Genomic DNA, 25,665 nt, shown 5'->3' on the forward strand with positions numbered 1-25,665 from the left:
GCCCTGTGATGGGGAAGGGAGGAGGGAAAAGGAAGGCGAGGATGTTTTGTGGATAGAAACCATGCTGACCCTTGGGGTGCTGGCAATGGCAGATTTTTGTCCCCTGGTTGCTTTGCCAGCCCCAGTGCCTGTGGCAGGACCCTGAGAGCAGCAGGGACCATCCCCAAAGCCATGAGCTCAAACCACCTCTATACCCACTGCAGGAATGGGGGAGACCACCCTGCCCTGGCTGGGAGGAGAGTCCCAGTGTCCCCAGAATGGCTGGGCAGTGTCCCCATGGCAAGCCAGTGCCTGCAGGACTGAGCCCCCTCTCCCCACACCATTTTTACAGGGGGCTGCAAGGGGGGCAGCAGCACCAGCTGCCACAGGGGAGTGGGGCAGCAACAGCTGGGAAGGCTCAGAGAGCCAGGCCTGAGCCCAGCTCACGGAGGAGCTTTTTGGGAAACAAAGCCTTTCCTTTAGGAGCAGGGAAATGTGAGCCGAGGCACCAGGGAAGGGGATTTGTTTCTGCCCCCACTCTCCACCCTCCTGAGTGACCCCTTGGCTGCCCCATCCCTGTGTGAGGGTGACTTCATGAGAAAACACTTGTGCCAGGGGGAAGGGGAAGGCTGGGCTGTGGATTGCTCCCTGCTGGGGGCGGCTGTGCCCCCTGGCCCTGTCCCTGCTCACCGGGAGGCTGTGCTCTGACACCGAGATGCTGCTGGGCTGCACGGCCACGCTCAGGCACTGCCCGATGCTCGCGGCGAAGCGGAACGGCTCCTGTGCCCGCTCACAGCGATCCCGCGGGGAGCACCTGCCACACAGGGGCACCCAGAGCACTGAGAACACTTCCAGGGCAATGAAAACATCCCCAGAGCACTGAAAATATCCCCAGAGCACCCGAAACATCCCCCAGGGCAATGAAAATATCCCCCCTAGAGCATTTAAAACACCCCCCACAGCACCCAAAACTCCCCCAGAGCACCAAAACCACCCCCTAGAGCACCAAAAACGTCCCCCAGAGTACTGAAAATATCCCCAGAGCACTGAAAATATCCCCCAGAGCATTGAAAACACCCCCCAGGACACTGAAAACATCCCCTAGAGCACTGAAAACACCTCCAGGGCACTGAAAACACCCCCTAGAGCACTGAAAACAGCCCCCAGGGCAATAGACATCCCCCAGGGCACCAAAAACACCCCCTAGAGCATTGAAAACATCCCCCAGGGCACAGAAAACATCCACAGAGCACCCAAAACATCCCCCAGAGCACTGAAAACACCCCTGAGAGCACTGAAAACACCCACACAGAACACCCAAAACACCCCTCAGAGCACATCGCACCCAGGGCACTGAAATCACTGCCCCAGGGCACTGAAAACACCCCCAAGGGCACCCAAAACACCCCAAACCCCTGGGAGATGTTCCACAGCAGGACCTGGTGATGCCCCGCACAGGGAGCAGGTGTTGGGCACCACGTTAGGACCAAAGGGCGCTGGAAAATATTCTGTGATCAGCAAAACCACAAGGCAGGAACCGAGCATGCCAAGGTGCCAAGGTGTGCTCTGAGCAGGAACCGAGCATGCCAAGGTGCCAAGGTGTGCTCTGAGCAGGAACCGAGCATGCCAAGGTGCCTGGAGTGCTCTGAGCGTTCCGCATGCCCCAGCACAGCTCCTCATCCCTGCTTTGCTGCAGAGAGAAATCCAGCAGGGCACCCACTGGGCACCAAGGCAGGGCTGCCAGTGTTCCAGAGCAGACTGTGGTGCTGGCATCCCTCCAGGATTCCCTGCTTTTTGTCATTTGGGGAAAACCCTTCCCTTCCAACCCCAACTCCATGGGTGCACATAGTAAATTTGCCTTTAAGGTGCCTTTGAACCCGAGTGTTGTGGGATTCTGTGGAACAGTGGGAGCTTGCATCAGATGAAGGGAAGTTTCCACTTTCCCTTTCCAAACCACCCCCCTGATCCCCAACAAACGCTGGGGCTGCTCTCCTCACCCTCTCCCTTTTGTACCTTTTCCTTTGGAGCACAAAGGAGCTAAATATGAATGGTGCCAAAGGAAGAAATATCGAGGTTTAAGTGAATCTCTAAGATAGCCCTAAAGTGAGCTCTTGACTGGAGCCTTTATCTCATTGACTCGCTGGAATGGCTCTTTTTTATCATCCTATTTATGGCAACAGCCCCAACAGAGATAAATAGGCCTGGAGACAATAACACACTTGCAGAGAGCAGCACGGGGAAGTCTTGCAGGCTTCACATCCCACTGGGCTGCAGAGATCCTCTAACAATCTCCTGGAGGCCTCTGACGGCTCCCAAAGAGCAAAGCATCCCTCTGTCCGTGCAGAGGATGAGCAAATCCCCTCCTGCTCCATCCCTCAGCCTTTCAGCCATCCCCAAACCCAGCGGGAGCATCACCCCTGGCCCAGCACCTTCCAGGGAGCAGCTGGAAGTAGGAACATGTGAGAATGAAAGGGGAGAGGTGGCAAATTAAATACAAACACTCCAGCACTGGGGGCCTCCCAACAAAGATGACAGAGGCTTCGAGGAACAGCAAGATAAACACAATTATTCACAGCTTAAAAAAATAAAGCTAAAAAATGATCACTGCTCCAAAGTGCAGATGCTTGAAGGGAGGGTTGATAAATCCCATCAGGGGAAGAGCCCTTGTTGGGAATAGGCTGATGCTGAAATGTCATGGCCAAAAGGGCAGAGGAAATGACACTTTTCTCTCCTCTTGTCATCGAGGGTTTTGTCTCTGCAAAATGAAGATAACAACCTTTACCTGCCTCCCAGGTGGCTTGTGAAGATTCAGCTCATTAGCATGGGGGAAGTGCTCGCTGATCCTTGCACAGGAGCTGCTGCAGGAGCAGCCCCAGAGCCCCCAGCCCTGCTCCTGCTGCAGCAGCCCCTGCCCAGGGTGGGCACACAGGGGTGGAAACAATTCCCTGCTGCCAGAGGAGCTGGGGCAGGGAAGCCTTTGGGGCGTGGTGCACCAAGGGTGGCTCTGCTGCGGGGGCTCGCTGGGGAAGGAAAAAACCTAAAAACCCCAAAGATGCTCAGAGTGCCCTGGGCTGCTGCTGGGGGATGCTCAGAGCCCTGCTGGTACCCCCAGCCCCTCTCTGACAGAATCCTGGGGGGATGCTCAAGGGCTGAGGAGCCTCTCCCACCCCTCCCCAGCCCCCAGCCCCACAGTGGGAGCTGCTGTGCCCCCAGCCCCGGATCCAGGCCGGGTTTGTGCAGGAGCCTGCAGCTCCCCCCAGCACCTGCTCCCCAGGCAAGGGGCCAAGAGCTGCTGTGCGGGTCCCTGGGCCCTCCTCCCCCCTGGCCAGGCACTCAGGGCTGCCCAGCAGCTGGCACGGGGCCGGGGGGATTTCTGTCCCCTCCTGTGCCCCGTGCGCTCCCTTCCGCCTTAGGAAGTGCTGGTTGTTATGGCAGGCCAGAGAAAGGAAGGGCACAGACACCTCCTGAATGCAGAGAGGCTTTCCTGGAGCTCCCCTGGAGAAAAGCACCCTGAGCCCTTTGTGCCAGCTCCCAGCCCCTCTGCCGGGTCCCCCCGGAGCAGCTGGAGCTGGGACCCCCTGACCTCCCCTGCAGGATTGAAAATTCCCTTCTGGGGATTTAAAGGGGCTCTGTGCTCTGCTCTGCTGCTGGAACCTCGCTGGAAGCAAGGCCCTACTCACAGATCACATCTGCTGCTGCCTTTAAAAATTCCACATTATTGGGGTTTGGGCAAAGAGCAGGAGGGTGCAGAACAGCAGGCGGGTGTGCAAACCAGCAGGCCTGCATTCCCACCAGTCCAAATTCTGGTTTTCCATCATTTTCCCCTCTGGTTTTCCATCCACATCACCCTGCCCCTGCAGCAGGAGTTGATTTCCCTTCCCGTCTCCCAGGGATCTCCAATGGCATCCGAGCTGCAATGCAGGGAATGCCCAAAGGAGAGAAAAATGGACTTGGGGACCTTCAGCCTTGCTTGTTCTGTGTGGGAGGCTCTGGGGAGCTCTGGGAGCCGCTCTCATCACCAGGGAAGGTTGGACTTACATGTGGTGCAGGGAGCACCAGCCGCAGTGCGGGTCCCCCGAGCTCAGGCACTCCTGGCAGGTCGTGTACTGCTCACAGGACTCCACGGGCACCCTGGACACCTGCAGGGGACACAGCACACTCAGGGCTGCTCTGCCCACCCAGCCAGGGCAGCCCCTCAGAGCCACGGGCACAATGGAATGAAATGAAATGAATTCGTTCTGACATCCAAGAATAGGAATTATTGCAGACTGAGACATGAGATCACCCATCCCCTGGGTGAGGGCTGGGCACAGACAGCCCCAGCTGGGCGCCCACAGGGCTGCCAGCTCCCCTGACCCCTCTGGGCTGGAGCTGAGCCCTCTCCTCCCTGATTTACAATTTCTGCCTCACCCTTCCCCAGGGAGCTGCTGCAGGGATGAATCACTGGGATTGTGGCAGCTCGTGGGGTCTGGGTTGGGGTTTCACTGCTTTGTGGGGTCTGGGTGGGGGTTTCACTGCTTTGTGGGGTCTGGGTGGGGGTTTCACTGCTTTGCTGGGTCTGGGTGGGGGTTTCACTGCTTTGTGGGGTCTGGGTGGGGGTTTCACTGCTTTGTGGGGTCTGGGTTGGGGTTTCACTGCTGGGGCCACTCTGAGCCCTTCCAGCAGCAGCCACCTGGGCCCCCAGGCCTGACCCACTGTGGGTCTGATGCCACAGAGGGGAGCACAGGTGGGAACAGCCCCAGAGGCTGCTCTAAACCCCTCTCCCCCTCACAGCACACAGGGATGATGGTGATGGTGAGGTGCAGCACGGCCCTGACCTATTTACCAGCACTGAAAGCCCCAGAGGCTTCAAAACGACACCAGGCTTTAACCACAGGTCACTGCTTGGCTCCAGCAAAGATGTTTGTAACCTTTTTAACCACTTTAACCTTTCCAACACATCCTTTGCCACCTCCAGCATTTCGAACCACTTTAACCTTTCCAACCCATTCCTTGCCACCTCCAGCAGCAGGGTGGGTTTGCATCTCGAGCTCCTGTGGTGTTCCCTGTACAAAATATGGAAAAATCCCTTCCTGTAAGGTTGGGGGGCACTGGAACAGATTGCTCATGAAGAAATCCCTTTCTATTCCTTCCTTTAAGAAGAAATTCCTTCCTGTAAGGTTGGGGGGCACTGAACAGGTAACTCAAGGAGAAATCCTTTCCTGTAAGATTGGGGGGCACTGAAACAGGCTGCTCAAGAATAAATTCCTTCCTGTAAGGTTGGGGGGCACTGGAACAGGTTGCTCAAGAAGAAATTCCTTCCTATTCCTTCCTTCAAGAAGAAATCTCTTCCTGTACATTTGGGGGGCACTGACCAGGTTGCTCAAGAGCCTGTGGACTCCCTGCCCCTGGAGGTGTTCAGATCCGGGCAGGACAGACCTTGGCACAGCCTGGGACAGCGGGAGCTGCCCCGATGATTTCTGAGCTCCCTTCCAGCCCAGGCCATCCTGCCATTCTACTCCCATTTCCCCAGCAAACGCCGCAGATAATCCTCCCCCAGCCTCACACAGCTCCTGGGCCCCAGGAGCGATGCCTGCAACTGGCTGGGAATTCAAACAAGCGCTGGATGGCTGTGGCTCTGTCCGTCACAACAGCACCCGGCTCCCAGCAGCCGCGCTGAAAGGAGCAGTGTCTGCCCGCACAACGGCCACTGTCACGCCAAGTGCTGTTGACACAGTGAGAACCCAGTTCCTCTCTGAGCTGGACACCAATAGGGCTGCTATTCTTCTTGTTTCCTCAGCCCCACTCAACAGCTTTTCCCGAAATAGAGATTGCTGGGGTTGGAGTTTTCTGGCTGGGGTGGAGCCCGTGGGGAGGGTGGAGGGCTTGGGTTGGGACCCTGGGAATGAGGGGTGGGCAGGGCAGAGCTGGGAGTGCCTGCAGCCCCTGATGGGTGGGAACAGCTTCAGGAGCAGAGAGGAGAAATTCCGAGGTGGAAATGAGGGGCTGGGGTTTGAGTCCTGGCTGCAGAGGGGCCTGGGGTGCCCTCGCAGGGTCTGCACAGGGGATGTGCTGTTTGCTGCTCTGCCTCTGCCTTGTAAGGGGCAAAAAGCGCTTTGCAGATAGGGTGGGAGCAAGCCCAGGGGCCTGGTGACAGAACAGCCCCCCAGCACGGCCCATCCAGGTACAGACACTGCCCACCCCAGTGACCGCCCAGCACCTCCCAGTGCAAACCAGTGCTGCAGCCACCGTGCTGCCCCTGGGTGGAGAGCCAGCAGCAAACCCAGCTTTGGGGTTTTCAGAGCAAAATCTCCCTGTGGGAGACACCAGCTGGCACAGGAGGCACCCAGGAAGGTCCCTGGGCTGCCCCTAAAACCAGCCCAGCACGCTGAGCCCTGAGCCAGCCCCAAAATCCCCCAGCACAGCAGATCCCACGCTCACACCCACAAAGGGAGGCTTGGCAGGATCTGTCCCCGTGATTTAAATGCAGCTCAGGGCTTGTTTCATGTTTGTGAGGAGCTGGATGCTCTCGCTGCGCTCTATAAATAACGGAGGGCTGGAATTATGTGAATAAGAGTTCATTAGAGATGATTTGATGTTGAGCGCTTCGTTTCTTTTTCTGCTCGGAAGCTGCACATGATAATTCTTTAAAAACCACGCAGAGGGTTTGAACAATGTCTCTGGGGGAGCATCTGTGTGAAGGACAGCAGCCAAGAATCCAGCACTGCTGGGGGATCTCCTCAGTGCTGAGGGCACAGCCCTGCTCCCCCCAGCCCAACCGTGACCTCTCCTCCTGCTCTCCCTGCCAAAATGCACCTGCTGCTCAACCATTAATTGATAAAGCCTCATTATTACTGTCCCTGACTGCCTGACCCATAACACCAGCAAAATAAAATAAATTACAAAAAGAAAAAAAATCAATACAGATTCTCCAAAACACACAGATTCCAACTCTGCCAGCCCCCGGAGCAAATAAGTGCAAGAAACCAGTTCCAAATAAATAAATAAAATAAATTAATTAATTAAATAAACTGCCAAAGCAAAGTTTCCACAGCTTTTGCGTGCTACCAGCCCGGTGCTGTGACCTCCCCTGGCTGGAGACAGCCCCTGGAGCATCTCTCAGCCACAGCAGGCTGCCCACAGACCCCTCGGGGGGCTGGAGTTCAAACAGAAAATCTATTTTTAATGACTTTGGGGAGTGGAGTAGAGATGCCAACTAGTTCAGTGTAATTAAAGCCATCTATCACTCACTGAGCAGGAGCCCAAAGTTGATGAACTTTCCAATGAGATTTGATTCTTTCCTTTATTCATGAGAAAACTCCGCTTTGTGCCGGGGCAGGAGACGTGAAAAAGTGTGGGAAGGAGCAAGGAGGACGCCTCAGCTGAGCCATTAATGTGTCAGGGTGACAGGGAAAATAAAGTCAGACTTTCCCAGAGGCTGTAAAAAGTCTGGCAGGCTCTTCCCACTGCTCCTCTTCCTCCTGTGCCTCCAAGCAGAGCTGCAGGTGGAATGTCCTGCTGGGCACCTTTGCCAGGAAAATTCCCTGTGTGGAGGGGTGGGAATGCTGTGGCTCTGCTGAGCAGGACATGTGGGTGCAGCCTGCCTCGGGCTGTGGAAATCCCTACCTGGAAACTGCTGCTCCTGCCTGGTGGAGACCTCAAGGAGTGTGGAAGGACCAGGAGTGAGTGGGATGCAGGAAATGCATCCACGGGGCAGAGCCAGGACACAGAGGAGAGGGGAAAGGGGGAGTTTAACCACAAACAACAGAGGAGCATCCCCAGGGTGGAGCTCCCAAGGTGGGGATGGCTCCAGCATCCATCCCAGTGCCACAGGAGCAGTGCTGTGGCAGGGGCAGGGCTCCTGCAGGAGCGGCTCTGCTGTCCCACAGCCCACTCTGAGGGCCTCCCAGAGCCCCCCCGGGCTGTCAGAACCAAATCAAGGCCGGGAAGTTCTGGCAGAGAAGCAGCGAGTGGGAGAGGACGGGGAGACAACGTTGCCATGGCTACGAGGGGATTATTTAATTACAGCACTGCAGATGCACGCAGAGAGCCCCTTCAACTCTGATCCAGGCAACCTCTGCTTGGGCTTGGCTTTGCTGCACTAAGAACCTCATTAACATCTGAGGGGGACAAGCTGTGCTGGAGCACGGGCACTGGATCACTCTGGGTGAGGGATGAGATCTCCGGCACACATTCCCATCTCCTTGGCTCCCCCAAACCCTCCGTGCAGCGTGCCAGGCTCCAGGGGAGGTGATGAAAGCAAGGACAGCCTCCTCTGGGAAGCCAGAAAGGCTGAAAAAACAGCAAATATCCCGAGGTGAGGCTTGCTGGAGCAGGAAAATTGTCCTCAAGCCAGAGTTTGCTGCATCCATCCGGCCCAGCATCCCAGCAGGGCTCGGGGCAGCCTCGTGTTCTGGCACACAGGCTCCTGCACACAAACACTTCCCTGTGGTTTACCACGGCTCCAGTTAATCATCACATCAATATGGAACATCTGAGCGGGGTTTGTTGGAATAACAAAGTGCCAGGCAGAGATCCCAGCTCCCGGGAGCAGCTCAGCCCCGGCCAGGAGGGGAAATGGGATTTCATCTCGGGCTGCTGCCTCTGGCAGCTCCTCCTCTGCCCCAGCAGGTGACAGTGGCACTCTGGGGCAGCAGGGTGGGCACAGGGGCAGGTGCCCCTGCCTGGCACAGACCCCGGGTGTCCCATCCCTCACCCTCGCTGGGCTCCCAGCTGTGGGTGCAGGCTCAGCCCAGCATTTGGGATGTCCCTCTGGCATCCAGCCCTGTCACAGACATCTTCTATGGAAAATCCTTTCCTTAGGATTCTTCCTCCTGAGAAGCTGAGAGGCCTCAGGAACAAAACGTAAACAATGGCTGTCTGCTGCTGTGGAATGCAACAGGTGCATCTGGGATTGGTCTCATGTGGTTGTTTCTAATGAATGGCCAATCACAGTGAGCTGGCTTGGACACAGAGCCGAGCCACAAACCTCTGTGGGTCCCTGGAAAGCCACCACACCTCAGGGAGAGGCAATTTCATTCCTGACTGCACCAAAAGGGTCAAACGAGCTCCTGGGAGCCAGGATGGTGATCCAGGCAGGAGCTGCCCCTCAGCTGCCAGGGTGATGACAGAGCCTCCCTGCTGCTGTGGGAGCCCCTCTGGATTCCAGGATGGTGTTCCCATCCCCGTGCTCCTGCCAGGGGACATCACTGCTGCCATCACAAGCGGCTCCCTGACATGTTGGCACCGTCCTCTGATGCCACCCTGCCACGGCCACCAGCTGATGAGCAGTGCCCTTTGATTAGCCCAGGCCTCGGGGGAACTAATTAATCAGGATAAAAGGGGGGCAGCCTTCCAAAATCTCCGGGCTCAGGTGGGGATCAATCCAGCACAGGAAACTTTCATCTCGCATCAGTTCACGGCCTCTGCTTTGCCTGGCTGCCATGGAACTCCTGATGTGCTCCCTGCAGTCATTTCAAAGTTTTAACAGAAGCTCAGAAAATTAATTAAGGTGAATAATTAGAAAGTGTGCGCGCTTCTTCCCCTCTCTGTTTGGTGAGAAAACAGCAAAAACAGATTTCAGAATGATTCTGGAGCAGTAACCGAAGTAATTAGGTGTTCAACGAGCACTCACAACTGGGCTGTGCACAGAAAAATTACTGTTTTAGTCAGAGCACTTTGCCAGAGAGTCGTTAACAGCACAATGCTCCCTTTCCTCTAATTAGGCTTGGATGGGACTCTAATTAGGCTTGGAGCCTCCAGCTCGGGGCTGCCCAGCCCTGGTGCCCGCCCAGCCCTGCAGGTGATGCTCCAGGGACAGGGAAGGGGACAGGGACAGAGCCCTTGGCATTGGGCAGTGGGAGGAGATTCCATTCCGGGAGGGTGGGCAGGCCCTGGCACGGGTGCCCAGAGCAGCTGGGGCTGCCCCTGCATCCCTGGCAGTGCCCAGGGCCAGGCTGGACACTGGGGCTGGGAGCACCTGGGACAGTGGGAGGTGTCCCTGTCCAAATCCACTGAGTGGATTTGAGGTCACCTCTAACCCAAACCATTCCATGAATCTGTGGCACCCTCAAGGTGGGGATGCCTTAGAGGGGAACACACCTCGTGAGGAACCAGAGCACCCAGCTGGAAGCACCCTGAGCATTCACCAACCCCATCCCTGCTCCGAGCAGCTTCCTGGGCTGGCTGGGACCCGCTGGAGCCCCCAGAGCTGTGTCCCAGCAGGGATGGCCCTGCTGGGAGCTCAGGCACCCAGCTCTGCTGAGGAACCCTGCATCTCCAGGCAGTGGGTGCAGGCAGGCTGCCTCACCGCGAGTGCCTGCAGTCTGTTTCTCCTGGCTCCCCAGGAAAAGCACACGCCAGACAGCAGAGCCCCTTCCCCCAGGCTGCCAGCCTGCAGCTCACGGATTCACTTCAGTTGTTAAACAGGATTGTGGCAGGCTAAGATAAAACAGAAGAGTTTAAAATGACAAACAGACTCCTAAATGGGACTAGAGTCTTAATGAAAACAGTAATGAATGAATGAGGCGAGCAAATATTCCCCATTAATATTAGACAGATAGATTAGATCCCTGGGCGCTGCATTTAAAACCGACATGAAATTACTTCAATTACTCTGCATTGATAAATAACAAGGCCGTATTTACTGTTAAAACACATTTCCTCCACCCTCCCCCACACTTGCTTTGGCTTCTTCTGCTTCTCAGGAGGGAGAGGAGATCAGTGAGAGGATGGAAATGCAGCGGGCTGGGGGCTTCCCTCCTGCCCATTGGTGTGATGGTGTTCACAGGGTTCTTGGATGAGGGAAGAGAATCTGACTCCATGTTTCAGAAGGCTGATTTATTATTTTATCATATATATTGCATTAAAACTATACTAAAAGAATAGATGAAAGGATTTCCTCAGAAGGCTGGCTAAGAATAGAAGAGAAAGGAATGATAACAAAGGTTTGTGGCTCGGACAGAGAGCCTGAGCCAGCTGACTGTGATTGGCCATTAATTAGAAACATCCACATGAGACCAATCACAGATGCACCTGTTGCATTCCACAGCAGCAGATAACCATTGTTTACATTTTGTTCCTGAGGCCTCCCAGCTTCTCAGGAGGAAGAATCCTAAGGAAAGGATTTTCCATGAAAGATGTGAGTGACACACGGGAGAGCTGGGCTGCTCAGCACCCAGCCAGGGTGTCCCAGGGCAGCTGCCCCAGGATCAGCCCCTCAGGCTCAATCAGCACCAGCAGCTCTGCCATTCCAGCCCTGGCAGCGCTGTGCAAGAGGCAGAGCAATCACTGACAGCCACTTCAAACCTGCTGCTCGCAGCATCCTCCCCTCTCAGAAATTCACTCTGCTTCCCCTTGCTGGTGGGTACAGCTGCTCAGCATCCTCCTTTCCACGCTGGGAAAGTGAGATTAACCTGATCAGAGGCCTCTTCTGATGAAGAGATCATAGATGGATAATTCCTGGGTGTTTGCTGGCATTTACATGCTAATGATGAAAGGCACTCTGGTAAAGGTAATGTCAACACGAGTCCCTTGTCCTTGCATCTCAGCCTCCAGCCCAGCCATCTGTTCTCAGGGTTCAGAAAAGCTCTGGAGAACAGGTTGCTGCTAGAAAAGCTGCAAAAGCTCCTTCCCAGCTCTGCTGCCTCAGCCTGTGGAGCTCCATGCCAGTCCTGGATGCCAGGGGATGCTCAGAGCTGTGGATAAGCAGAGCACTAAAGCACACCCGGGCTGTGCTGGCAAACCACTGATGTCTTGCTGCTGGAGGATCTTAAATATCTGCAAAACTCAGCCTTATCACATGTCAGTAAACAAGAAAGACATAAAATATCTCATTGCAGGGGTACAGGAGCAGCAAAGCATCCAGAGATCCTGACTGAGCCCAGGTCCCTGTTGCAGATCCAACATTCCAAATTTCCTGAGGGAGAGGAGGGGAATGAATAACTCCTGCTTCCCCCGAGCTGGGATGCAATCCCCTGGGATAAATTCACTCCCCAAAAGGCAACACAACCCAGGCCTGGTGCTTTCCCAGCCAAAACCAGGGGTGAAACAGCCAAGTGGAGAGGGAGGAATGCTCAGAGCCTTCCCACAGCTCAAGGGACGGATGACCTTTCCAATACTCTACCTGTATAAATCTTACTTAATGAAATAATAAAAAAAAAAATACGATGAAGGTTAAACCATTCCCTGCAGCAGATTTACACTGAAAACAAGGCCTGCTCAGGGTTTACACAACAGCCCTTTAACATTCCTTTCCTAACGACCGGGGTGACTCCTGAGCAGCCCCAACCACAGGATGGGTGATCCCAGCCAAGGGCAGCGTGCCAAGGAAACAGCTCCAGCCCGGGCTGTGCTAAACACACAGTTAGGGTTTGGCTGGGTCACGAGCCACAACACGGCGGTTTTCCCCATCAAACCCTCCCCACAACCCTTGGGACATGACTTCATTTGCGGTGCCACCACAAGTGAGCTCTTCAAACAGCCCGGAGCAAACGCGGCTGCCTGCGGCTTGGGAGCGCCCCTGGCAAAGTGGGAGCACCAAGGCAGGGCCTCCCGTTGTGGGAAACAGAGCTGGGACGGGGTTTGAAGCCAGGGAAGGTCGGGTAAAGGGTTTGGCTTTGATCTTTACCTGCTTTTCCTTGGGCTGCGCCTCTGGCGCACGGGAGATGGGGAATCAAAGAGCAGCTCTGGGGCTGTGGCAATGCTCTGACTGAGGCAGGGCTGACACAAGCTCAGAGTCCCCCAGAATTGCTGCATTGATGCTCCCAGGGCTGATACAAGCTCAGACCCCAGAATTAATGCTGCATTAATGATCCCAGGGCTGATACAAGCTCAGAACCTCCAACAAACCCCAGAATTGCTGCATTGATGCTCCCAGGACTGATACAAGCTCAGACCCCAGAATTAATGCTGCATTAATGCTCCCAGGGCTGATACAAGCTCAGAGCCCCCACACAGACCCCAGAATTGCTGCATTAATGCTCCCAGGGCTGATACAAGCTCAGACCCCAGAATTAATACTGCATTAATGATCTCAGGGCTGCCACATCGAGGCACTTGTCCCTGGCAGCCACCTCAGCTCCTGCTGCAAGCAGCTGCTTTGACATCAGCCTCTCAGTGCCCGGATCCAGCACTCAGAACGGTGGCATTTTGGGCAAATAATGCCATGAAACTATTTCTGCTCCATCGGAGCCTGAGGAGCTTCTGCATGTATTTCCATAAATATCCCTGGCGTCAGTGCAGCAGCAGACCCAACAGACTGCCAGGGGGATCCTGCAGCCTGTGCTGAGCCTACCTACAGAGCAGCTCCAGGAAAAGCTCTGGGCTTGCAAGGGATTGGGGAGGACAGAATTATCCAGCTTCTGTGGGGAGGCTGGGAACAAGGGGAATCACTGCCCCAGGATGGGGCATCGAGCAGGGATCAGCTCATTAAGGACAACGTGGGAATGCCAAAAACCAGGAGAAGAGCTGGTGGATCCATGACCTGCTCTGTCTTCTGCCTCTGGCTGGAGCAGGGCATAGGGACTCACGAGGCTGGCTCTTTCTGCCCCATGAAAGACATGAAACCACCACTTCTGGGCCAAGCTTTGTCCTTGGCACGGCGTCTGTCAGCCGCAAACCTCCCTGTTCTGCCTCTGGCAGGGAGCTGGGACAGGGACCCTTAAGGGTGGCTCTTTCTGCCATGTGAAACCATGAAACCTCCACTTCTGGGCTAAACTTCATCCCTGGCACGGTGTCTGTCAGCTGCAGGCTCCCAGCAGGGTGAGTGCCCTGGCAGGGGCTCTGCCCTGCCTCAGCTGCCTCCGTCCTGCTGGGAGCCAGCGCTGCAGCAGCTGCTCCCAGGGCATTTCCCTGCAGGGTGGCTGGCGAGGGACGGGGTTAATGGTCCCACTCCACGTGTGACCTCTGTTCCCCCGCTCCCGAGCTGCTAATTACCCAGCTGAAGGGAGGGGGCAGCCCTGGGGCTCTGCCAGCCCTGGCATCGATCTCTGCCCCCCGGGAGAGACCCCAGGGAAGGCAGCTCCTCCCATCCCACCCAGCTAATCAGGGCCCAAGCACCATAAACACCCGAGCAGCAGCAGCAGCTCCCCTCCTCAAAATGAGAGCAGCCTGTGGGGGATGAATAAAGAGCGCTGCTAATGAAAAGGTGCCTGCCATGGCTCGGTCCCTGACAATTGGCAGATGAACCTCGGTGGTTTGTGTGCTCCCCCTCTTTATTCTCTGCTCATAAAACTGGCAGGAGCAGGGGTAGCGCGGAGCTGCTGGCGGCAGCTGTGCTCAGGATGAAAAATGAGCAGCACATGCACGGAGGCAGCTGGAGCACAGCGAGGGACCCCGGGGTCCCCGGGGTTATTTCCCTCTCTCCAGAGGGGCCCTGAGCTTAACCCTTGCTTTCCTGGCTTGGAGCAAAGCAGCCAAAGCCACAGGGCCGGGTCAGCCTGGCTGTTCCCAGTGCAGGGTGTGTGTCCTGGTGTGCCTGGAGGGCCAGGGGAGCTGCAGCCCTGCTGGAACAGGAGTGACAGAGGAGCTGCAGCCCTGCTGGAACAGTCACCCTGTGCTCACACAGAGCATCACCCAAGCTCATGGGCAAGGCAGGGCACTGCAGTGGGGCACAGCACGGGTGGCAGTGCCCTGTCCATCCCCACAGCCAGTGGGATGAACCTCCCTGCCTGGCACTTTCAGAGCAAGGTGTGCCCCAAATCTCTGGCATCTCTCTCTGTCCAGCCCAGTGTCCCAAAGCCACCCATCCCCTGCCACCTCACCTCGGAGCTGCCTTTGCCTTGTGCCTGGCAGGAGCAGGAATGTCCTGTTGTCCCTACAGAGCCCCCTCAGTGCCACCCCTGGCACACAAGGGGGTGTGGAGGTCACATTTTGTTTGCCCTCCTTGCTGAGGAGCCAGCCCAGGTCGTGTCCTGCCACCCACCGTGTCCATGGGCACAGTGTGGGCACAGCCCCGCATCTGCCCGCTCCCAGCAGCCTCCCAGGCCATGCTGTGCCTCAATGCTGCCTTTGTTCCTGGCTCTGGCACGTCCCAGGGTGTCAGTGACACTGAAAAGCTTTGACTGGCCCTTTCTGTTTGTTTTCTTGGCACACGCGGGCACGGCTCCAATGGCCCAGCCTCGCTGTGCCCGCACCTCGCGTGTGCCTGGCAGGGTTGCTGAGCTGCAGCTCTGCCCAAATGATGCCATCCACCCCTCTGGCTCCTCCAGTGCCCATTTCCCACTGCTTTTCCAGCACAGCATCCCACATCCCAGAGTGGGTGACCAGTGCTGGGCACTGCCCAGGCTCCCCGAGGCTGCCAGAGCTCCAGGAGTGTTGGGAAATGCCCCCAGGGATGCCCAGGGTGAGATTCTGGGCATCCTGGGGTGCCTGTGCAGGATTTGGAGTGGATGATCCCTGTGGGTCCCTTCCATTCCTCAGGATTCCATGAATCCTGGCTGGCAGAGCTGCAGGGTCCATCCCTCAGAGCCCACATCCATGGGATGCTGCCTTGCCAAGTGAGCTCTGTGGCAATGCCAGGGACATTCAGCACAGACCCTGCTCAAACCTTCTCCACAGCCACAAAGGCCTGCTGCACACAGACAGGAACACAGGCAACCCTCAGTTCTCCATTTCAGAGCCATTCAGGGCTGTTCAAACACTGCACAAACCCAGGAGGAACATCCCAGGCACGGCAGGTTTGTGTAATTTTACAGAGCCTTGAAAATGTGAAGCATTTGAGTGCCCTAAGTAGCTTTAAAGGTCACAGAGTGGTATCACTGCTGCTTGCACAGCCTGGCCAGGGCCCTGCCTGGTGTTTGCTCCAGGAACACTCTGCAGCCTCCACGGCTTTTTAGCAGGATTGCTCTCCAACTCCATCACGCTGTCCTTGCCAGTCAATTTTCTGCTACTCCATCACTTTCCCATTTGTATATCATTACACACGGCTGTCACAAATAATTTAGGAACCTGACGGGCAGCATGAGGAACGAGCTGTCCTAAGCATATCCCAAACTCCTGAGTTCTGCAGGAAAATGAGCTCTAAGCCCATTTCCCCAAAGAAGGAGCCTGGCATGGCTGGGTGTAGGACATGGGTCTGTTCCCACCCATGGACACGTCAGTGAGGACCAAGGAAAACATCTCAGGAGAGATCCCCAAAGATCCCCTGGTGCTGCAGGGTGAGCCAGGCTGGTTCTGCCCATCCACACCCAGCCAAAGAGCTGCTGCTGCAATGCTTTAACTCATTTTCATACATTTATGCTGAGACTAAATTTGTCCCTGCATATTTTCCTCCCCAGCCTAGTAATCAGTAGTGGAAATAATTTGCTGTTGTCTGCTCTGATGTTGCCATCTCTTGCACACATCCAAGTGACAAAGACATCAGGCCCTCAAAGTCCGATTGAAGAATAATTGGAAATCCAAAGTGGCACTAAATGTTATTTTCTAAATAAAATGCATTAAATTACAGAACATGAGGCTGTCAAGCATTAAAAAAGATTAGTTAGAGGCGGAAAAGAAATATTGTTCAACCCTTCAGAGACTTCATTACATGCAGAGGATACCCCTGTGTTCTTTGGGACAGGCAGGGGGAAAGGGAATGCAAAGCTGTAGAAATATTTCCAGCAGCCTGTGCTGTCCCAGATGGGCCTGGCTGCCTCTGCACTGCTGGATTTGCATCTCAGTTGCTGGATAAATATATAGAGAGATGGATATGTGGATATGTGGATAAATATGGGTGAGAAAGGCAAGATGGGTGAGGGGAAAACAGATAAATCAAGAAAAAGCAGAGAGCAGAGCAATCCCTGCCCCAGTGGCGGCAGGGAGGAGAAGGCCCAGCACAAGGACAGGAGGGATCATGGATCTCTGCAGGGATGGGGATGGCAGCCAGCCCTGGGTATCCAAATCACCCCAAATCTGCAGAAAAGGGACAAATCCGGGCACAGATCCAGCAGCTGAGCCCCAGGGCTGTGTGTCTGCCTTGGCTGGGTGTTAATAAACCCAAATATTGCAGCAGCTGCGCTCAGAACCTCAGCAAAGCCCAGCCTGGCCGTGGAGCACAGAGACAATCGTATTTCACCCGGTAGGAGCTGCTAAATTCACACTTAGAGCAATAAAGGCACAGCCAAACAAACATGACCCCAGTGGGACCCGTGGCTGGGGCAGGCACATCTCAGCTACACAAACAGCAGAGCTGAGGTGCATTTATCCCAAATCCCTCCTCTCACCAGCCTTCCCCAACAGCTCTGGCCCCTGGCATTAATACCCAGAGCCCAGCAGGCTGCAGGGGAGGCAGAATTATTTACATGGCTGCTTCCCCTTCCTGCACAAGGATTAAAGGCCAGGTGAGGCTCTTTGTGGTAGTTTTTATTTTGGTTTTTGCTTGTTTAAAAAAATAAGAGCAGATAATTATCATCTGCCATTACGGAGGTGCTGATGCACCAAGTGCTGCTGCCCCTGTGCTGGGGGGAGAGGGCAGAGCAGCCCACACACCAACTGGAGATGGATTTATTCCAGCTGAGGGCTGGGGAGCCAAATCCCTCTCTCCCAGGGTTTCATTAGCTGGGAATGGCTTTCTAACGAGATTTACACAGCCCAGCCTGGAGCCTGCCCGTCCTGCCCTGCGCCCAAAGACAATAACCACGGGCAGCTCAGGGGAGCCTCCTGTGCCTCTGTCCCCACCCTCCAGTGCTGGGACCCTGGTGCCATCGGGGCGACCTCACAAACCCACAGAAACCCCACAGAAACCCCACAGAAACCCACACAAACCCCACCAAAACCCCACAGAAACCCCACACAAAACCACACAGAAACCCCACACAAAACCACACAGAAACCCCACACACAAAATCCCCCATGCAAAATCCCTCACACAAACCCACATAAACCTCACACAAACCCACAAAAAAGCCACACAAAACCCACAGAAATCCCCCACAAAAACCCACAGAAACCCACACAAACCACGTAAACCCCACACAAAACCACATAAATCCACACAGAACCCCCACACAAAAACCCCCCACAAAACCCACACAAAAACCCACACAAAAACCCACACAAAAACCACACAAATCCACACAGAACCCCCCCACAAAAACCCCACAGAAACCCACATATACCCCACACAAAACCCCCACAAACCCACATAAACCCTGCACAAAACCCCACATTCTGGTGCTATGGCTTCAGAATCCTGCTCATGGCTTAAAACACCCCTAAAATAGCCAAAACTCAATATTTGGACACTGCTCTCAGGCACAGGATGGGGTTTTGGGGTGTCCTAAGCAAGGCCAGGGCTCAGTGATCCCTGTGGGTGCCTCCCAGCTTGGGGAATTCTGTGATTCCATCATCCCCTTATTCCCTTTGAGGGATCAGGTCCTTTTTGGGTGGGATCTGGCTGTTCTGGGTGGCTGCATCCCCCAAACAAGGCTAAACCAAATCCCACCCCTCTAGTGCTGCCTCTTATGGAGATTTTTCCACAAATCCAACATTTCCTCCAGCATCCTGCTTGGACGAGGTGCCAGGGACGAGCTGGAGCCCAGGCCACCAGCCTGGACCACGCAAGGGCCTAAAATGGAAAAAGCCAGCTTGTTTTTGAGTGCCTGGAGCCTGCCCCCTCCTCTCTGCAGGCACGGGAATACTGTTTCTGGCACGGCTTCTCCAAATAAAAGTGTGGTCAGCTCTTTTTTGGATGGATTTTTGAGCGAATTGTTTTTGTGGGCAGCGCTGTCGGCTCCAAGGCCCAGCCACACAGGGAGGGGTTATTGTTAAACCCCTGGCCTTCCCCTGCTTCCTTCCCGAAGAAAATGAAAATAAAAATACTGAGATGCAGTTCTTAGCGAGGTGTTAATAGCACCCAAGGCACTGGCAGTTGTGAGTCACTTAAATGGATGGGGAAAATCACTTAAATGGATGGGGAAAAGCCCAAAACAAAGGCAGGAGGCAAAGGAGAAGTCCCTGATCCCAGTGCTGGGATCACTCCAACAGATTGGGGAAGATTGCTCCCCTCAGCTCCAACCAGGCAGGCAGCAACCCCTGACCAAATCCTGCCCTGAATCTCCAGGGATTTTGGCCAGTTTGGTTTTGATCTGGCTCTGGAGGCCACAGCAGGGTCATGAAGGGTGTCACTAACAAAGCAAAAGGCAGCACCCAGCCTCTGAGAGCCTTAGGATCAGCGAATCCTGGAATGGTTTGGCTTGGAAAGGACTTTAAAGCTCATCTCATTCCACCTCCACCAGCCCCATCTTCTCCAGCCACCTCAGCAGCTGAGAGCCCCTCAGTGCCTGGGGCTCCTTTTTGTGCCCATCCCTCTCCAAACCTCCCCATTCCTCCACTGCTGGGATGGGATTCCTGGAGGCTCTTTTAATTCATTTATTTGAAAGCATCTCTGGAGCCTTGCCAAGCCAGGGTGGGCTCTGCAGGTCCTGCAGCCCCCCGTGCTGCCCTGCCCAGCAGTTTGAAAGGGAAAACCAGCACTGGTGCACTGGGATCAGCTTTTCACGGGCATTTACCCATTCTAAAAGCTCACTCCAAGGAGTGCACAGGAATAGCTGCAGGTGGGAAGGTGATGCCTGGATTTATGGGTCTTTATAAGCAATCTGGCACTGCAAACCACACCCAGGGCCTTCTCTTCCCTCCTTCATCTCGTGGGAGCATCAACCTGGACAGGAGTGAGGAATGGCTGTGGGGCTGAGGGTCTGGGGGCTCTCCCAGATTTCCTGTGTCACTTAGGACAGGTCACACAGCACCTCTATGCTTCAATCCTGATCTAAAAACTGGTATTACCTCTCCATCTCCCAAATCTGGGAGTGGAGACCAAAACCTTCACAGCCTGGTGGGGGCTGCTGCAGAGAAACCGGTGGAAAAGGCAGAGGGAAAATGAAGAGGGAAAACAACAATCCCCCTGTGTGAGCAGCACGTTCCAGGCTTGATTACAATAAAAATAATTTCTTTAACACCCACACAGAAAGCTCCAGGCCGGGATTGCTGCTCCCCCTGTCTGTCTGGCCCCCAGAACTCTTGGCAGGGCCCTGGGCAGGGCTGGGGCAGGGGGAGCAGGCAGTGTTTAGTCTGCCAGGCACATTCCTGCTCGCTGCTCAAATAAATACAGGGTTATTGATGGAGCTGCCTCCCCTCCCCAGCATCAGGCAGAAATGCCACAGTTATCAAGTGGCTCCCTGGAACAGCACAGGGATGGGGCTGGAGGGACCTTGGGGACCGAGGGACACCCAAGGCCAGAGGGGTTCTTGTTTAGGATCTGCCCCAAGGTTGGTGCTCAGAATTCCCATTTGGGTGCTGAATGTGCTCTCCAGGATCATCCCTGAGCAATCCATGCACCTCCCTCCAGAAAATATCAACACTTCTTGCCACAGCAAAGTTATAATGGGAAATATTTTTCTAGAGGAGGAGGAGGAGGGAGAGCAAGAGCAAACCTCACAAAAAGTTGTTTTTTCCTGCTTTACAACCAGTATTAACTTTTATATTTAGTCCCAGCTTGCAAGGCCATTCCAGCCACTTTCCCTGGGGCACATCCATAATTTTTAACCTATCTGGAGACTGCAGGAGCCTGAGTCAAGTTCCACCTCATCTGGGGGCATTTTTCAGCATGTTCAGGGGAAAAGGAGAAAAAAGCAAAGGCTTTAAGAGTCAGGGTGGATTTGAACTCTGAAATCCTTCTGCCCCTTTGAGGCTCAGATTGAGTCCAAGCAGGAGCTGGAAGCCTGGAGAGGGCAATGCTGGGGGGGTTTCAGCTGCTCCCCCAGCCCACAGAGCCACCTGCAAAGTGCCACATTGTCCCAGGCTTCTGAGGAGACCAGGCAAAGCCTGATCCAAGGGAAACACTGCAGGACTGTGGGGGCCTGAATATATGTTGTATTGTGGGACCTGTGTGGGTCCGAGTTACTCCAAACGAGCTGCAGCTGCAGGGTCCTTAGTTGGGCAGCAGCTGTAGCTCGTGAAGGTAACTGAGATAAATAGGGGTGGGTCAAGAGCCCAGGAGGAGCCCCTGAGAAGAAAGGAAGGACTGTGCTGCAGAGAAAGGAGAAGAGCCCCAGCAGAGAGGGAAGAACAATACTGCAGCAAAGATTGCAACAACTGGTGACCCCGACGTGATGAAGAACGCACAGCCAAACATCACAAGAAGGTATGGGATCCCCCAGACAGCCGAGAGCTGAGGCAGCCTGAGAGCTGGGACTTTGGAATATCAGCCTGAGAGCTGGGACTAGAGAAGAAAGACAGCCGAGAGCTGTGGCAGCCTGAGAGCTGGGACTGTATGCATATTATAATTGTTAAAAGAAAAGGGGGGAAATGTGGGGGCCTGAATATATGTTGTATTGTAAGACCTGTGTGGTTCCCAGTTGCCCCAAACGAGCTGCAGCTGCAGGGTCCTTAGTTGGGCAGCAGCTGTAGCTCGTGAAGGTAACTGAGATAAATAGGGGTGGGTCAAGAGCCCAAGAGGAGCCCCTGAGAAGACATGAAGGACTGTGCTGCAGAGAATGGAGAAGAGCCCCAGCAGAGAGGGAAGAACAACACGGCAGCGAAGATTACAACAAGTGGTGACCCCGACGTGATGGTTGGCAGAGATAAGGCAGCCAGGAGCTGTGGATAAGACAGCCAAGAGCTGTGGATGGCCTTTGAGCCAGGAGCTGTGGATAAGGCAGCCAAGAGCTGTGAAGAATCTGGCCTTTGAGCCAGGAGCTGTGTGAGTTGTACGTGGTCTTTGAGTCACGGGAAAATGTATGTACTGTAATGTGGCCTCTGAGTCACAGTAGAGATATGTATTGTAGAATATGTAAATATGTCCATGTAAAATCTGTTCCTGTAAGTAAAAGAGAAGGGGGATGTATAGTAGAGATGGCCTTTGAGTTCTAGTAAAATATCTGTATTGTGCTTGGATATGTGTAAGTAAAAGAAAAGGGGGAAATATAGTGCTTGAATATCTGTATATCGGCCTTGCCCCGGTAGGTCCCAGTTGCTCTAAATGGGTGGCAGCTGTGATGTCCTTAATTGGGCCGCAGCTGTGGCTGATGAAGGTAACTGGGATAAAAGGGGGTGGGTTAACCCGGCAGGGAGAGCCTTGGAGGAGCCCTGATGGAGCAGCAGGAGCAGCACTGCTGTGAAGAGCTGCATGTGAGAAAACCACCCAGAAGGTGTGGGACTCTGGAAATGTGATAACAGAAATATGAACAACAACACAGGACAGAGCTTGAACTTGGCAGAATCAGACCCAGGAATGGTTGGGTTGGAAAAGATCTTAAACCCCCTCCAGTGCCACCCCTGCCATGGGGTCACCTTCCAGTGCCACCATGCCACCTCCCACTGTCCCAAACCCTGTCCAGCCTGGCCTGGGACACTGCCAGGGGTGAGGTGGATGGAGGGATCCAGCAGGAGCAGCTCCTGCACTCGGAGTGCACAAACCCCACCACAATAAAGGATCCTCCACACCACAGCCCTTTTTCCATTTCACCCTTCGCTGGATCATTTTATGCATCTATTCCCACTGCTAATTCGAACTAATTAAAGTATAAAATAGAATAATTTGTGCAATTTCAGAGCTCCCCTCAGCATATTGTGAGTTATGTTTCCTTTCTGCTGGAGCCTGATGTGAGCAATTCCCGGCCTCGCTGGCTCAGTACCCCCAAACTCCTCTCCACAAACTATTCCAGGAGCAGGGGATGGGGGACGAGGGGAACTTTAAAAGGGAAAAATAATCCAAATTTGGTTTTAAATCTCATCACTGAGCACTGAGTGTGGTATTTCAGATCTCTCCTTCAAGGCCTTTTCCCCCCTGGGAACACAGCTCTCTCCTTTTGCGGCTGGTAAGGAGGACCTGGGTCTGTCTGTCTGTCCATCCAGACAGGAAATCCTGCAGCATTCCAAACCCAGCCTTGAAAACCAGCATCACCCACAGAGCTGGACTGGGAGGTGTCCCTGTCCACTTCCAGTGGAGCTTTAAGGTCCTTTCCAACCCAAAAAATTCTGGGAGTCCATGGGCTTAGCTTCCCTCAGGATGGAGCAGGGATGGTGGCACCAGATTTGGAGGGACATCAGAGCTCCTTTGCAGACCCTGCAGCCCTGGGGAGCTGAGGCTCTGTGCCCGTAAGGGAAATTCTAGAAATACCTCAGGACTGTGGTGGCTGGAATGGAAATGAAACAATGGCTCTGTAGAAGGGGAGGAATTGGAAAGGGAAGCAAATGCCGAAGCAAACACGTGGGAACCCTGTGGCTGTGACTGGCAGGGGAAGAAACAGCCCTAATACAAAGAAAAAACCAAAGCAAAACAAACAAACTGCAGGCAAAGGCAGGCAGCACTTGAAAGGAACAACCGCACGGGCAATGTCTGCGACATAACTCATGCAGGAAAAACAAACCCACTGACCCCCGCTCACACCAACGCCTCCCCCAGCCCTTCTTCCAGCAAAGTTCATTCTCCAAGGGTTCCTCACCTCACAGGAGCTGCCTGGGTTTATTTTGGGTCTGGACAGACATCCCTGGGGCTGGGGGAGCTCTGGGACAGGTGAGCCCCAGCAGGGCTGACAAATGTGCTGGCAGCAGGAGCCCAGCAGGGCCCCACCTGCCCGGGCTCGGCTTTTTGGGCAATCCGTGGTAATTAACACATCCTCCCTGGCAGCCAGGTATTGTTAATGAGAGCAGACAAGTTTTTGGCGGGATTTCTTAATTATTCCTAATTGAGGTCGGGAATTTTGGGAGGATGGAGGAGGAGCTGTGCACACACTCCAGGGGCAGAGTCCTTCCTCTCCAGGGGCTCCTGTGCCCATCCAGCTCCTCTCTGTCCCAGCCCATGAGCAGGTGGAGGGACTCTCAGGGGAGAAAGGATTTTGGACACCCCTGGTGGGATCCAGCCGAGCCCTTCTCCCAGTGCTCAAAGTTTGCTGAGATTATGTCCAGCTAACTGGCTGTTCAACTAGCAGATAATGTAGTTAAAAATTTAATCAGTTCATTTTTTTTCCCTCCTGATGACTGCAGACCCTTTTATCCACGCCTCGTGCATTTTTTATCATGTTTTCTCAGTTCTCCTCAGGACACCATTGGTATTTACAGCCCTGCTCAGGCTCCAGGACTGATGTGCTCCCCTGTTTTTCTCAGCCCTCACTCCAACCCAATCCAATCTCTCCTAAATCATCGGGGCAGCTCCTGTCTGCCTCCCCCTCCCTCAGCATCCAGAAAATTCATCCCAAAGCAAAGCAAAGCAGTTTGCACAGGAGACTGAAGCCTCTGGGGGTTACAGGGCAGAGGAATGCACAACAAATTATCCCTGGAGAGCTGCAGCTCCTGGCACAGGGGCACTTGCAAAGCAAATATTTCACTGCTCCCAGAGCAGGCTAAAAGACAATTTCTTTACCTAAAGCCACGGTGATGGATGTGGAGAGGGAGGGGGAATTCAGCCCGTGGAAAAGCAACAGGTTGGGAATAAAGGAGGAGGAGATGTGGCTGCCCCATCCCTGCAGAGTTCAAAGCCAGTTTGGACAGGGCTGGGAGCAGCCTGGGGTGGGCTGAGATGAGATCTGAACCCTCCCAACCCAAACCGCTCTGTGGTTCTGTGATTCCATCAAAGAACACAAACCTGTGCCCTCCGAAGCCCCAGAGGGCACATCCAGCACTGCCTGGAGCAGCAGGGGCTCCCTCAGGGCTCTGCTGGCTTTGTTGGTGTTCACGGGGTGGTTCTGGGCTCTCATCTCTGCCTGGGGAGTGCTGGGGCTCCCAGAGCAGGAGCCTGCTCTGTTCCACCCCTCAGAACAGGGAAATCCTCCCCTGTGCCTGAATTCACCATGGCTGGGCTGGGAGCATCTCCTGAGCCCATGGGGCAGCAGGGATTGTGGAGGATGGTTCTGCAAAGTGAATTCTGCACCTACAGCACCTGGGCACTGCCTGCTGAGGAAGGTGCTGCTGTTCCCCCAGCACCTCACCTCACCTGGGGTTCCACCTGAGGAGCACCAGAACTGAGGGATCATGAGCTGGGAAATAAGGAATGGAAAATTCAGTTGTTTTTGGGCAGGGAGGAGGCAGTGAGGGCAGAGGGAGAGCCTGCTCAGCACCAGCTCCTCTGCCCCTGCAGCTCCCACCTGCCAGGAGCCCTGATGCCCAGGCTGGGCTGGAAAGGACCCTCCTGGGATGTTTTCCTCACCCCTAACACAGGAACTTCCTCCCAGCCACCATTTCCATCCTGCTGATTTAAATTCCACGTCTGCAACCTTTGATTAGGTACTGAAATCTTTTGGAGCCAGCAATCCCTGCCCTGGGTTTGATCGAGCTCCTCTCACTCCTGCCTTTAAAAATAACCAAATTCCTCCTTCTGTCAGAGCTGTGAAAATCTTTGGCCCCGGTTTTGCTGACGCTCACACAATGCCCACAGCCCTGCCAGGGGGAGCAGAGGGGGCTCCTGCAGCCCTGGGGCCACCAGAGCACCCTCATCCCAAGGATTGATGGGGCTGGAGCTTGCACACACTGAGGAAACCCAACTGACAGCCGGACAATTGATGCTGCTGGGCTGAAGTACAGAGCCACTTCTGCTCAGCACCAGCAGCACTTGTGGGAGCCTCAGCCCTTCCCTCTGCAAGGGGGAGAGCAGAGAAGATTTTCTGCGTGTGCAGGGGGTGTTGGTGAGGGCTCTGTGACAAAATGGGGATTTTTAAATCAGGGGCGTTGCTGGCCCCACAATTGTCAAACATTGCCATTTAACCCCTCACCTGCTGTTTGATCAGCCCTGGG

The 25,665-nt window shown here is 54.6% G+C and overlaps 1 protein-coding gene across 3 annotated transcripts in view; it reads right to left on the reverse strand.

Moving 5' to 3' along the window:
• The window catches only part of PLXNA2 (plexin A2), a 128,594-nt gene that overhangs the window by 55,116 nt on the left and 47,813 nt on the right, over positions 1–25,665 (reverse strand). For all 3 annotated transcript variants that reach the window (XM_074528300.1, XM_074528298.1, XM_074528299.1), the window contains exons 5-6: positions 4,018–4,118; positions 670–793 (exon numbers count right to left, since the gene is read on the reverse strand). In XM_074528300.1, the coding sequence (XP_074384401.1) occupies positions 670–793; positions 4,018–4,118 (225 nt within the window). The remainder of the gene's footprint in view (positions 1–669; positions 794–4,017; positions 4,119–25,665) is intronic.

Source organism: Zonotrichia albicollis, chromosome 28 (assembly GCF_047830755.1).
Source record: "Zonotrichia albicollis isolate bZonAlb1 chromosome 28, bZonAlb1.hap1, whole genome shotgun sequence".
Classification (NCBI taxonomy): domain Eukaryota; kingdom Metazoa; phylum Chordata; class Aves; order Passeriformes; family Passerellidae; genus Zonotrichia; species Zonotrichia albicollis.